The following is a 15,886-nucleotide window of genomic DNA, read 5'->3' on the forward strand; positions in this document are numbered from 1 at the left end:
CAGCTATCTTACTTAACTTGACTTTTCGGTCTTTCAAAATGACTTTGTTCACTTTTTTATAGATTTTGCAAAGACAGCAGAATTCGGGCGTTCGGTAGCATCCGCGTTCAAATGACTTTATTTAAAATTAGCTAACAAGCCAAAATTTTATTTTTCCTACACACACGGGTTGCCATAATATCTTTTAAGCAAATGGTGATTGTGAGCTCATCGAAAAATATTGTTTAATCAATACGAATATTCGGCTTTTTCTTTGCCAGAATTTTTAATGGTTTGCATGATGGGAACATTACAAAAGGAGCGTCAATAACACTACTGTAACTTGTAAACAAATGGTTAGACTATTATGAAGTTTATATCATCATCATATATCATTTGAAGGTCGCTAGCGATATCCATTAATTATATGGGACTGTTCACAATGTCGTTATATATGTGTCAGACCGAAGACTTATTGAGTGATGTGTTATTTGCCATGTTGATTGAAATTACGCATCTGCACGTATTTATTTCGCGTGTTTCTACATGTTTTGTGCCTATGTATTTGTAAATTGTTTAGTCATCTAAAGGAATAATATATTTTTCAAATTTGTTGTACTTTGAGGCTAAATTGTATTGCTCCAATTCGTTTGTGTAACCCGATTGATTTGGATTACGCGACCAACTTTTTTGACAAAATTGTGCCAAATTTGATAGAAATTTACAATTATTAGCGTGGAATTAAAAACTGTTACATTTTAATTGGTATTCGTTTATTCGAAATTAAAAAAAAAAATTAAATCATAAAAATGCATAATAAAAAAAATTTAGATTCAAAGAAAATATTCATGTAGTAGGAATTGCTTTCCATTGAGCCCACTGTTCGCGTTTCAAGTCGAACTTTTGGTTTTCAAAATTTTTAAACATTAAAATTTTTTAATATTTTATGTGAGACGAAATTTGTGTTTGTATTAATTTTTTATGCACTTATTATATATAAAACACAATAAAATCGCTTTTGCAATGGCTCAACGTAACGACTGTGGTATAACAAATTTTATGTTTTTGTATATGTTATACATACATATATATATATATATATATATATATATATATATATATATATTTATGTGTTTACGTGTGCTCAACAAATAACGAAAATTATTGATGTAGTTACCTACCGTGACATCAGCTTTAACTCATACGGGTGTCAATGGTAACACGAACTCTATACGAACGCCTGCCACAAGCAATGCTGCATTTCAGACGGCCACATCAAATATGTTAACGTCATCGGCACCGACGGCAGCCACAGCATCAAAAGCATCTCTCTCAGCAGTTTCAACAACAGGAGCAACGGTGGGGACATTTATGCGAAATGGCTTAGATGGCACGGATGGCCATACTCAATGCAATGAAGTTAAACCCACAATTTATGAAGAGCTCAAACTTGGCCAAGAAGGTGCGGGATTTAAAAAACTTGTGCCATAAAGTCATACGCAAGCATATATCCTTCGTTCCACATTCCCAAATACAAGGGCTAACCCGCACAGCAATCATCTCCTCTTCCCACCCTGCTCCACCATCGTCCGTATTAATATTTGTATATATAGGCAAGTATGCAGCTATTCGTGTATACAGACATATTATGTGTGTGCGTGAGTGTATGTGATAGAAAGAGAGTGAAATAGACAAAGTATTTAGAAATTTATATAAAGAGAGTTTAGAATTAAAAAAATGAAAAATAATAATAATAATAATAATAATAATAATAATGACAACAATTAGTTTTTGCTTTAAAATACCAAAAAAAAAAAAAAAAAAAAAAAAAAAAAAATTAAATAAAAAAAATAATTAAAAACAATCCTAAGTTAAAACGAAACAAGAAAAATTTTTGCTTTAAAAATGTTGGACGCATTTACACACATATACTTTCATATATACGCGCACACGTTTGTACAAAAATACTGTAATAATGCGTTGTTAGTTTGTATGTGCGACAGCTGTAAGATTATGTTTTCGTATTGCTATTGTTTATGTTTCTGTTATTCTAAGTTTGTCTAAACCCTTGCTCTTCCATGCATGGCTTTGTCTAATACAACCCATTAACATAAGATTTAGGATGACGTATAGACGAACATATGCTCATAGCTTCGGCATTTGCGTGAACATTCACTTCTAAATTCTCTTCATTTAGCTTTAAGTTTCAGTTTTATTTTGCTTTTTTTTTCTCTTTTTTTTTGCATTATGAGTGAGTGTTTTTGGTAACCGCAGATATGGATGGAAAATATCTCTCTTGAAAACCACTCAAGGCTATATTAATAAAAGTTTTACGAAATAATTGGTCTTTGAAGATTGTGGCGGATTCATTTTTTGTTTCTGAACTAACGAAACTTATAACGCGATTTGTCAAATAAATTATTATCATGTTTTGCGAATCTTTTTTACCGAAAAACTATATAGATATGGATTTTTATAGAATATAGGCAGCTAAGAAGAAATTCTAAATCGCATCGGAGCAATTCTACTATGATCACGGCAATTTTTCTAGGCCCTTAATCATGTGCTTATAGAAAAGAAATACTTTTAATCCAAGAAATTTAATTAAATTTTTTTTTATTTTTTTTATTTTTTTTATTTTATTTTTTTTTTTATATATCATAAGTCGTAGTAGAATTGAAGATTGCTACTTTCACAAATCGCAATAATATAATCGCGTAAGTGTAAATCTTTAATAGCACGTTCACAATGACAGAGTTCACTTGACATTATTAGCAATTACGTAAGTTTCAAGTGATTAATTGATTAATTACGACTTATCACCATATGATTTTTGTCTGCAGCAGTAATGTAATCGATTTCAACATAATTTCATTGAAATTATTTTTTGTTGATTTCATTTGTTGTTTTTCATAACTAAAGAGTGATTGTTCGCTTAATTTCAGCTAAAATTACGTAAATGTCTAAAGTCACACCTAATGTGGGATGTGCTTGCATTAAATTCCTATCTAAGGATAATACTTTGTATTCTATTTATTGAAAAAGAGGTTACAAAATAAGTGCAGGCATTGAATAATTTCCCCGTTTAGAAATAGTGAATCTACGACGTCTGGTATTAAATTATTCGTAAGTTTTTGAAAGCATTAATTATTCATTAGTGGGCATAATGTTTCTAACATGTTGCTTGAGGATATTATATGGGATTGAGAATTTACTTGTTGTATCAATCCTTGCGATTTTATTTCTTTATATTCTACACCGCCTGTGGTAGGTACAAGGTTATATTAAGTTTGTACGGACGTACATAACGCGCAGAAGGATTTGGCATAGATCCACCCTGTTATTATACGGATCGATTCAGAAAGTGATTCTTAACCTTATCTGTCTGTCTGTGATTGTGTTAGTTTTTTGTCTTCGACTTACAGGTCTTGATTTACGAGATATTTTGATGGGATTCGGTGTACTAATCTGTTTTGGGCCAAGAGAGAACGTCACTGAAAATACATTCGATCAAGTCTCTTTTTTGACTACTTATTTTGAAAGTTCGTTATATCACAATTTGTGGAATGTTGTACGGTATGTGTATTTCAAATGAATCAGTTTGGTTTTTTTTTTTTTTTTTTGAGATTTCTGAAGTGTTAGAACAGAAATGTTCCGTAATATTTTTACTGCGCTTATTACATATAAATTTTTGATAATTTTCACAACAATTCTGATATAGTATTCAACAAATAATTCACAATTCTATGTGTGATTTTTTTCTGTCTCTTATTCTTTTATTCATGTCACACAAAGGCATACCAATTTTTTTCTCTTTCATCTTAACAAAACTTTATGTTACGATGTTCGATGTGTGTGCGTGTTTGTGTATGTGTGTGTGTGTGTGTGTGTGCGTGTGCGTGTGTGTGGGTATGTGCCGAGCGCTACTCCATTGCCAACTTACAGAAATATTAAACAATCCGTATGATTAAGAAAGATAACTCAGATTACATGTACGAATGTACGAATACGGTACGTGGACTAGTGTATGTATATATTCTGCTTCTTTTTTTTTTACTTTTCTTTTTTATTTACAAGTTGTTAAGTGCAAATGTTTTTGTTTTGCTTAATTTTTTTTGAGAATCTCTTGGTATTCATATTTGTAACTTAACATGCATCCGTACACAATTATGTATGTATATAAATGTATTTTAAATATTGTGCTCAGTTATTTAAGTAGTTGTTGTTTTGTTTATATATATACATATATGTGTATATATATGTTAGGTACACATTTTTTGTAATTTAACATTTATTAATAAATTATACAAAAGTGAAAACTTTCCGTATAGTTTTTGTTTTAAATGTTTTACTTATTCATGATCTTACCCGTATTCTGTTATTTACCGATAGATTTTTTTTTTGAATGTAAATGCACACAACAAATATTGCTCACGATACAAAACAGTTGCAATTTTTCTCTGAAATGAAAACAACAAAAAAAAAAAAAAAAAAAAACGCGATTATTAGCAGAAATTTTCATGGTATTTTGAGAAAAAAGAAAACTCTCCTATGGCGATATCGTGAACTAATACTAATCGGACTATAAATACGTTATAATTGTATTTCATATCTGTATTTCATGTTACCGTTGCCTTTGCCGTTACTCCTTATACTTTGGTATAGAATTCAAGAATTTTATAATCGAAGCATCGTAAATTTTAAACAATTCAGTGTTTAAATCGTTGTTTTGATTCGCTTTATTTAAAGCTTAAAATCTAAAGAAGGTATTATCGTTGCCGCCAGATATTTATAATGAAAACTTGCAATTGTTTTGTAACTTACTGTATATGTATATGATAACCCTCTATATGTTATATATAAACTGTTGAATATTTTAGGAATTTCGTATTTGTATATGTATTGTATAAGAGTTTAACGTCGAGAAATGGTTTGACATTTTTTTCATATTTTTCTTTTTTAAAATTTATTTTAAAGAAGAAAGAGAAAAACTTTTCTTTAAAAAATGAGGGAGAGAGAGAGTGAAGAGAAATCACAATATTAAATGTGAACATTTGTCTTATACGGCTCTTTAACGAAAAAGCGTTTTTCTTAAGCTAATTGAAAGAACATCTTGTTTATTTTTAAAAAAAGTTTGTCATAAAATTTGTAAAAAAGATTTTCTTGTAGAATTATTTTGATGTTTGAATTAATTTTTGATTGGTTCCTTTAATCACATGTGTATATATTAGTGTTTTATATATACACCACTAATACTAATATATATATATTACTACACTAATTTATAGATAGAATACTAAGAAGATAATATTCACTTAATAGGAAAGGTTGTCTTAGGTATTTACAGTAAATTAAGGTTCGACTAAAAATTTGCGAAATATCGGGCTTCGACAAGAGCGTTTCTACGCACAAATGTCATCTTGTAGATGAAATTTAAATGATTATGATTTGGCTCCTGTCCGTTTACTTAGTTTATGCCAATAATAAAGTCAGGGATAGCGTATGGAAAAAGCCTCCTCATAGATAAAAAGAAAGATTGTGTTAATGAGAAAAATTCTTTAAATTTAAAAGAGTTTAACTTATTCGAAGTTGGTTCCAAGAAAACGTTGGCAACGAAAGCTGTTGGTTGTTTTTAACAAAATTTCAGTTAAAAATATCCACCAAAAAAAAAAAAAAAAAAAAGAGAAAACAAACAAAAAACAAAAACTTAACCAAGTATTAAAAAAAAAAAAAAAAAACTAAATTTGGTTTATTTAAGATTGGTGGATGTGTGCGGGTACATGCTTACGCCACACAGGCACATCACACGCAGGCAAGCAGATTCCTTCATTTTTGAAACAATTACAAAACTTTTTCAACAAATAATGTGATACCGGAATTTCGGCAACAATAACAACAATGATGACAAGAATAACAGCAACAACGGCATAAGCTGCATTAAAACAAGAGAAAAAAAAAGGAAATGCTTGTAAAAATTTTCGTGAAGTTTTAACTCAACAGCTACCACAATCGGCTAATAAACTGTAACACAATCAACCAAACGGCAGATAATCAAATCAATTTTAATGGAATGACTGAATAAAAGATAGAAGTAATTTGTTTGTGTGTGCACGTTTATAAAGAACTTTTTGTTTTAATAAAACCGAAGAAAATAATGGTTAGAGTGAGTGCCAAAGGCAGAGACAGAGAGAGAGAGAGAGTGAGAGAGTGAGAGTGAGTGTGTGTGTGTGTGTGTGTGCCTGTGTGTGTGAGAGAGAGAGATAGATAGAGATCGGTATAGAAAATTAAATTATTGTGTAAAGAGAAGAATAATAAATTTGCGCATCCCTGAAAATATGCTTTGGTTTTTTTTTTTTTAGTTTTGTTTTAAATTCAAAAATGTATATAACTTGTCACAGTCAGCTGATAATGAATTTATTATTTATAATTTCATTACTTCTCATACAAGAAAAACCCATGATCCCAATCAAGCATAACCTTTAACATTGTGACAGTCCGTGTCTTTATCTATTAATTCTATCATAATGGTGTCTTTATAGCTTTATAATGTGAAGGTGAAATTAATGTTAATTTACAAACGATTTGCAAGATACTTATCATAATATACTTTCCCATTGCTCTCATACATTTCAGTTTCTTCAACATAGCGTAGACAACGCCTTTGTGTACAGATATTTCTAACATTATAGACGCATTCTCCTCTAAACATCTCACGGCTAACTTTTTAGCTGCATGTTGGTCTATTACTCTTTTTTTCATATTTCCAGATATAGCCGAGCGTTGGTGTGTTATTCAGTAGCGTAGACATTCCTTTCCCGATGATTTGTAGAGTATTAGTGTTGCGATAATAAACATAATGCAGCAGAAAAGTTTACCGAAAGTGGAACCGATAAAGGACTTCAAACATGTAGAGGATTTTTGAGAAAGATATCCCGGTACTATCATGACAATGTAATCTCTGTCTTAGTTTAGACCAGCAAAACGAGTATATTTTCGATTTTTATTGAGATTTGGACGCTTTAGTATTTTTCAATTTCAGTTTTGGTTTTAGAACGTAACCGTTTATGCAATTTTTTTAAACGCTTATCTATGGTGTAATCAAACGGTAGGGCGTATTGATAATTGGCAAAATTGACCTTCTTACTTCCCTTGCATTCTGTGCCGCTTAACAATATTTTCAATTAGATAGTTCTTCAAAAAGTTATGTATCGTGTGTATAAAGAATTTGATTACACTTATAATCGTTACAACATGGCAAAGACTAGGGCTCAGGCACTTCTGCGCATCAAGCTTCAAGTGCTTAATAGAGAAGAGCGCAAAATTTTTGTATATCTAATTAATGCTATACAATAACGATGCAATGATCGTTTTTAGTAAGTTTCAGAATTTTGATGTTAGTTTTCAATTCACTCAGGGTCGTATAATTTTCGTGAAAAAATGAAATTGTCGACGCGCAAACAGGCGGGTTTCACTTGGAGCGAAAGTACGAATTGATTTAGAGCGGTACTAGTCTTTTTATTAATGGTAATAGTAACGATTTTAGACGTCATTACATCTTTGTTACTGTTTCCAATACCTGCATAGGCACATAAAAAAAAAAAAAAAAAAAAAAAAAAAAATTTAAATAAACGAACCTAATCAATTCAAACGTCAAAATACATTTTCAAACAAGGATAAGAACTCTTTTTCCGCTATTAGGGAATGTACTTTAATTATGTTTAAATGAGGAAAGAAATAATCGATTTTCGGCAATGATGCAATCATTTTAATTTAATTTGAAAAACATTTGCTATATTGAAAAGAATAGCAAGGAAAGCAATTAAATAAATTTTGAATATGTGATGCGTTTGAATAAAAAAAAAAAAAAAAAAAAAAAAAAAAAACTAAACTAAACTAAACTAAACAAATAAATAAGAAAATAAAATCCGTCATATTCTACATATTTGTGTAAATAGATTAAAGTTAATTTCGTGCTTATGTAATGCAATGCCTCCTGCTGTGTGCTCACCACCCATAAAGTGAATATAGTTTTATAAACTCTCACAAAAAACCTCAATTACTATTATTATCAATGTTAAAGCTCTCTGTGCTAATTAGTTAAACTAATCTTATAGAAGAACAAAAACACAAACAAAAAAAAAAAAAAACAAAAGAAATGTAAACTTAAACCAATAATATACTATGTAGTTCAATTATACAAAAAATTTATGGTCAATAAAATGAAATTTTTATTATAAAAAAATACTACAAATTTTCATTTTTAATTGCGTCACAAGCGCGTTTGTAGTATTACGCTTCTGCTTATCCTCTGTTGCTTCCCGGTTATAAAATATTTATTTTTCATAAAAATCAGAGTTTTTCATTCGCATTACATACACATACGAACACCAGTATCTTCTATTTTATCGACTTTTACCCCATCCAAGCATATAACTTTGTTACAAATATACTTCAGTGTTTGTTTTTTTTTTTTTTAGTTTCTTTATCATCTATTTTATTCATATTTTTATTGTTTTTCCTGTGGCAAAATCCATTTTTTATGCAATTAACCTAAATGAAATTTGTTGATTTTTTTTTTTTTTTTTTTTTCTATAAAAAACAGACAGCATGCGAGTTAAGGTCCAATGGGTGAGTATGTAAATAAAATTAAAATTGAATTACAAGCTTTATTAGCATAAAATAATTCAGTAATATTTGATTATACTTATATTATAATAAACTTGGAAGGGATATTTTAAGATCGTTTTGATAAATTAAAAGAAAAAACAATTTTTTTCATGCAGTTTCTCTTTCTTAACTCTTCTTAAGAGATAGTCAATAGGTATGTGTAACTTTTGATTTAAGGACCTTTGAAGTGATTGCAGGCCTTCATGTCCTTGCAAGCAAATCATTGGCGTCGTTATCTTTATCTACATGACATTAGTTATTTAGCTCGCAAGTGAACATTAGTAATGGCGCTCTTCTTTGAACTAAAGCATTCGCAATCTGTATTATCACTAAAGACACGATATACATTCATTGTCTCTAATTAGAGAGTCAAACGGCTACAAAATAAGTCCAGGGCTGCAAGTTTATTATGAAATTTCATTTTTATTGCCCAGAAATATGCAGATGAAGGTTGCTTTGCAAATTACAACATTTGTAAAGTCTAGAGAGTTTTACAAATATAATCTTAATTTATAATCTTCAAACTTTAGAACTGTCACGATCATTAAGATTCATCATAATTTCAACACAATTTCATCACAATTTTTATACCGCCTTTATCAAAACGTAAGGAGAAAGATTTTCGTTTTTGTCTACAACAGCTAGGAACTAATATTAATCAGGCAGTGCTTCGAGGATTGGAAAAACAGCTGGCAGAAGTGTATTGTAACCCAGGAGGGATTACTTTGAACGGGACTAAAGAGATATTGATGAATAAATAAATATTTTTCCAGGAAAATAAGTCCGCTTTTTTTTTTTAAAGAAACCTCGTATAAGACATTGAGTTTATTTTGACAATTATGTAAAGAATAGTCTTAGGAGAAATGTTATACGGTATTTAATTGCTGGCATTGTTAGACCATAATAATTTAAAATGTTCGTTTAATGTTAGAGAGTTGTGGACATTAATTTCACTGTATTGGAAAATAATTTTTTGTTTTCTTATACACAACAGGCCCATAATTTTTAAATGGAAGAAAAGAAACTCGTATACGAAACGGTTCAGCAACGTTGAAAGCCGTCAATGAGATATTGTTAACGAAACGTAAGTTTAAGGGAAACCTAATGGCTGCCGGCATTTTCTAAGCATCCCAAAATGGTTTGTATGTTTCTCTCATTATTATCATAAATAACTTAATATAAAATTTCCCTATTCGTTTTGTCAATAACCGCAAGCTTTGAGTCGAAATCAAAAAAGTAAGCACACTAATGAAATAGTTCTAAGAAAATTTTTCTTATTTCACTTTGTTAATATATAAATTTCGTAATGTGTTGTTATAATTTTGTATATTTAATTTAGTTATATAGATACTTAATGTTTATAAAATGTTTTCATATAAAAACGAATAATACGAACGAATAGAAATAAAAAGCGATAACGATTTATTAAAAATGCTTTATCATTTATTAGATTCCATATGTTCGAACGGATATAAAAGAAACAAAGCATAATGCAAAATTATATTGGCGGACAATACCGATCGCTAAATTTCCTTTAACACTTCGCCCAGCACAATTCTCTCTTCATTTTCGTGATCAAGTACCAAAACTTATACAGTATTTCTCTCTAAAGGCCCACTTTAAAGATCAAGTCAAGTTTCATGTCAAATTAGTATTAAGAAACAATTTTCATTATAAATCATTAAAAAGTAGACCTTTCCGCCATACGAAGACTTCGCTTTTTTTAAAAAACTTTATATTCGAAAAAGTTTACAAAATTCATTCATTCGAAAAAAATTTGCTCGCAACAATGCCGATACTAAACGATTTTTGTTGAGAAATTTCGAAAATGCAAGTGTTTTATGGGGACTGGCGGCAAAAGTACTCGAATACACAGTTCATTTTCAATAGGATTTGTCGTCGGGGTAAAGCAAATCAGCGCGCGAAATTTTGTCAAAATGTCTTTGAAATTACGATGGGTGGGTAGGTCGTACATAGCGATACATGCCCAGGTGTCGGACTAGCTTATATTTAAATATTAAATATTGGAGAAAAAATTGAAGAAAAATATCGACAGTGTTTGGTTGAATAAATATCTAAATTACCTACACATTGGCCTAATCGGTTAATATTTTTTTTTTTTTTTTTTTAAATTGAGACGATAATCTTAGTTGTAGTAGCGTGGGTCTTATTTTAATCCAAGAATTTATTTCTTTAAACTGTGTAAATTGCAATAACAACAATAATTAATAACTAATGGTAAAAGAAAATTGTACTAGAAATATACCATAAAATTGCGCCATCCCAGCTGTTCCCTGGGAGAATCTTGAATTGAAGGCGTTCCGCGGTAGCAAGTATAATTGGAAAGAGTTTAACTAAAAAAAAAAAAAATAAAAAAAAAAAAACAAGTTTTAATTTTTTTTTAAATATGACAACGAAGTTTATCAATACATGGTTCTGACATCATTTATAGAGAACGTACATGTCAGAAGATGAGTTTTTTTTCTTTTATCGCTTGGATAGAAATAATTAGAAGCTGTAATAGCAATGCATACCGCAATGCGAAAACACTTTTTCTAACAATGAAGATTTCGTGCTTTACATGACAAATAAAGAGAATTCGCAAACAGCATTGTGTTGTGAATCCATTTTTAGAATAAATTCACGGCTAAATCCGCGCGTACCATCCACCTTGATTGCGAGACTGAATCACTTTGATGGTAAGTCGATGTATTGTGTTTGGAGTAATTAGTAAAAAGTGGCCTGTTAAAGTTTGATAAAGCGGTCGTTAATAACAAAAATAATTAATCGATTCGAAATGTTCGCTGTTCAAAAACGAGCGAAATATCAAAAAAGACAACATAAGATCATATTTTTGTATGATATCTGTCCATCCATTCGAATATCAAAATCCGTTCGCGATACATTGCAAGCATTTGATTGGGAAGTGCCAGCCCATGAGGCTTAGTCGTCAAACGCCACTCCTATTTATTGTCCACGTAATTCTTAGGCATTCATGATAATTCATCGGCCTCAAAAGAGCAACGGATAAGTGAAAAAAATTCATATTTTTTTTTATAACTTTCATACACTAAACGTTCATTTTCTATACGAATATTCCGGTTTCATATTTACTTATGTGACTTCATTCCTAATGTCTTGTTTCTTGATTACAAGCTCTCAGCCTCATATCTACGCATTGGTCGTCGCAATGAATATACACTAACATTGTTTTATTTGGAAATGCATTTATATACGCAAATAAGTAGCTTATAAGTCATGTCCGTGAGTGTATTTCGGAAGTGCCAGAAATCAACAGGTAAGATATTGATATGTAACTTTTCGGTGCTTTTGGATAACGAATTTTTTTTTTTAATGTACTCCAAAGCGTCCGTTTAGTTAGTAAGAAGAAAAAAAAAAAAAAAAAATTTTTTTTATCTGAAAAATTTGCAGTGCCGTTACGTTTACGTTACCGTGGTCATTCATATTCTCTACAAATTTTCTAAAACTTATAATTTCTGTAAGAAATGAATGTGTTTAAACTAGTTTTAATTACTTTAAAATGATTATGGAATAAACTGTAGTTTTTAGTAACCGAATACTAATAACTAATTTCGTATTCCGTCCTTCGCTCTTAGAAACAATTAGATACCTTATAAGCTTAACGGTATACATTTACTATTCAGTTTCAAATATTTGCCGGTTTTTTTTTTTTTGCATTTGCCATAATGTCTAGCTATAAATATTATATTAGTGTGTGCCTTGTGAGAGTTAATTCAATTAAGTTTGAAATAATCATAAGAAGAGAAAAACTTCAGTAATTCTCATATTGATTGCTTTAAGAGCTCGAAGATATAATAATTACAACAATAGGACATTAAATATTATATATATACATTGTTACAAAGATAAAAATTACATTACTGACAATCATAATAAATTGAATTGCGTAAAATTGAATATGTATTTGTTCGAGATTTTTCCTCTGCTTCGATATTTTGTGCTATTCTTGTGATTTTTTTCATAACAAAGCTGAAAAAGCGCTGTATGATCTGAGTACAATTAAGCTTGATCTATTTAAAAATTCCAAATCGGTTTATACTTTCATTAATTCCGAATGGGAGGCAAGCGACTTTGCAACAAGCGACTTTCCGTCTCGATAATAATGAATCAGCTGATCGCTCTGTTATTGGCATATTTTCCAGAGAAATTTTTCAGCAGATTTATGCGCCAAATAACTCCACATTTTTCAATCATTCTCACGTTCTATTTCTCTCCGAATTTCGTAATTTTTAAAAAGAAAGAGATAACATGGTTTAATGATATTAAAACTCTTGTATTCAACAAGTGCGGACAGCATTTTTTAATTCATTTTCATAATCTGCCCTGGGAAGATGTATATTTTAGTTATTGAGATTTTCGACTTAATCTTACATAATGGAAATTTCCGTCCTATATGCTGGTAAAAAACGACCTTGGTCGATAATTACAATGGCATTTTCTAAGCTTAGCGCATTGCCAAAGTTATTCGATTGCGTAATAGGGCGAAGATTAATGTCCAGGATCAATTATATCCCCTGTTGAACATGGATTCATCAAAGGACAGTCCAGATCGACAAATTGTTTGTATCTCTCATGTTCAATACCCAAAGCGTTTTCCCAACTACCTAATGAAACTGATGTGATATAGGCCAATGTTAGTGAAGCGGTTGATAGGATTAACCGCAATCTGTATGGTTTCCTCCCTTATTGTCTTAATTGGAATGCTTCGAATTTGTGGCTTCGAGTTCAGAATGTGTCATATTTGTCTGTTCGATGGTTCCCCAAGCCCATGTACCTGCGTCCCATCCTTTTTTCTTTATATATTAATGACTTGCCGTCAGTCGTGCGGCATTCATTTACGACCGTATATACCGATGGTGTCAAATTGTTTCCAACATACAAGGCGTCAGCAAATTCCATTACATTGCAATCAAAATTAATTTATCTATTAAATGACGTAGCTTAAACTGTATGTTACTTAAACAGAATAATAAAAAAAAAAAAGCATTCAGTGCATGTACACTCTACACACATCTCTCTTATCTCTCTTTTTCTAAACTTCATGTGTACATATTAAATATGAAGTCGGTAAGTCGACGAGCCTTTTCGATCATGCTTCAGAATATGCTTCTATAGTGCCCTGTTCCTCCTGCCAATATTACATCCATTGAGTTCAATCCGTCGTGAAAGCATTCCAGTTTATCCAACGAATTCTTGGGTGTAATCCAAGTCGCAGTATGCTTTTGCGTGAGCATAGACAATTGCTTGTCGTTTTACCTACTCTTGTGAAACGTAGACGCATCTTAAGAACAACTTTTGCGGTCAAGTTACTGAATCGCAAAATTTGTAAACAAAGCTAGTCTAAATGTTTGATGGTAGTCCTCTTAGGCATTATTCTCTGTGTGCTTGTCTGATTCATTTTCTAAAATGCACTCCATATTGCATAGCCTTCGTTAACATCCTTACACGTTATGTTTTCATTAATTTCTGTATATATATTCTCTATTTCATAAATTATTGCTTATCATTTCAAGTTTCCTAACCTCAATTTTTACGTCTCGCCTTCATACATATCTAAACATTTCGAGCTATGTTGAAGTTTATCAATCTACATGTTTATAATACTTGTAGTTTAATGTTGTTTAAGAAATAGTGTTAACAATTAATTACGATAATAAATACAAATAATAAAAAGAAATAAATGGAAATTATATATACATGTGAGCATTTTAATTTAAATTGTAGCATACTTACTTATTTAGAAAGATACATTTATATACTTTCGTAAGATTTCGAATTATAAAATGTCGAGTCTTCACATTTCTTCCAACCAAACTACTCTAACGATACAAGCACATACTCAAATTGTCGTTGTAATACCATCCTTACCTATATCGTAAAAGAGCTTCATGAGATAGTTACGAAAATCTTTAATTAATTAATTACTTTATATGAGCGTTTTCCAGTCTTCGTGGGAGGTTATTGACTTTCTCCGTTTTAACACGGCTGGAAAGAAGTACCTAATTAATATTTATAGGGGAGAATTGAACTGAGCGCACTATCTAATTTTTTTAAAATAATTTTTGTTACTCGATGAATGAATGGTGGCGTCAGGTGCGTATAATCTCCCTAAACCAAAATTACCTTTTCAAAGGTCATCAATCAACCTGGTGGAGCTGTGCAAGGTCTTCTGTGATAATTGTTATTTATGCTGGTTTCAGTAATCTCTTTGATAAAATAAATCATAAATTATTATTTCAGAAAATTGACTTTTGATAGGACTTATATCATAGCTGGTTACTTGCGTAATATCCTATTTGGCAATGAGAGCGCGAAAGGTTTTCTCTTTCAATTTGTATCTCTCCAATGATAAATTTGCCAGCTAAGGGGTGGTTCCATTCGAACTTTCAGGCTTTTATTTTATTTACTTTATATCTTAGCAATTCCTCTGTAGTTATGCAATACACCAAAATTTTTGTGATCAAAAGTTGACTTTGTAGACTTAAACTTGATTAAATGTAAAAAATGTAGATTTTCTAGCATTGTACAGATGGAACTTATATTTAATCATGAAGTGAAAAGTCTTGATTTATTATGCGGCCGCAAGAATTTGACGAGCTTTATTTAACCAAAGACTGTTTACAAGTCTGGTCGGAACCCTTTTTGAATATTTTTCACGTAGTTAGCTAATTAGTTAGTTAGTTAAAGATAGATTAGATATAAAGAGATCCGTTATGATATGGGTCACATTGTTTAAATTTTTATCTCTTTAACACAAATAACATACTTATTAAATCTTAAGCTTAAGCAACATTTTACATACCATTACGCCACTTTACTTAGCTGATCGTTTTTATTACACTGTTCAATTGTTTATACAATTCAAACCATTTGTTATCGCATCCTATACTCAGGCTACCTGTTATACTTCAGTCATCTATATTGTTATGTCAAACTGGTTTCTCGAAATACACTTATCAACTTTATCCATGCATTTAAGCCATGCACATATACGAACCTTTCTATGCTTTACTATAATTGGTCATCGTGCGATGGATACGTGTTTGATATATGTGAAGCTGATTATACGTACTGATGCGCATAAGTTATTCAACTGTCATCTTTGTTATCAGCATATTTACATACGCAAGTACTAATCCTGTTGTACATGGATGTTTAGTAATCTTAGTTGCTCACTAGCTTGTATAGGCATACAATT

General features: G+C 30.6%; 1 protein-coding gene across 1 annotated transcript in view; it reads left to right on the forward strand.

Annotated features, from left to right (window-relative positions):
• LOC119631390 (Ig-like and fibronectin type-III domain-containing protein 2) overlaps positions 1 to 9,858 on the forward strand; it is a 117,408-nt gene extending 107,550 nt beyond the window's left edge. The window contains exons 18-20 of the mRNA XM_038023545.1: positions 1,153 to 1,441; positions 8,582 to 8,607; positions 9,641 to 9,858. Coding sequence (XP_037879473.1) covers positions 1,153 to 1,441; positions 8,582 to 8,607; positions 9,641 to 9,655 — 330 coding nt within the window. The 3' untranslated portion in view covers positions 9,656 to 9,858. The remainder of the gene's footprint in view (positions 1 to 1,152; positions 1,442 to 8,581; positions 8,608 to 9,640) is intronic.
• Positions 9,859 to 15,886: the final 6,028 nt, after the last annotated feature.

The sequence above is a fragment of the Glossina fuscipes genome, unplaced genomic scaffold, assembly GCF_014805625.2.
Source record: "Glossina fuscipes isolate IAEA_lab_2018 unplaced genomic scaffold, Yale_Gfus_2 1, whole genome shotgun sequence".
NCBI classification, from domain to species: Eukaryota; Metazoa; Arthropoda; class Insecta; order Diptera; family Glossinidae; genus Glossina; species Glossina fuscipes.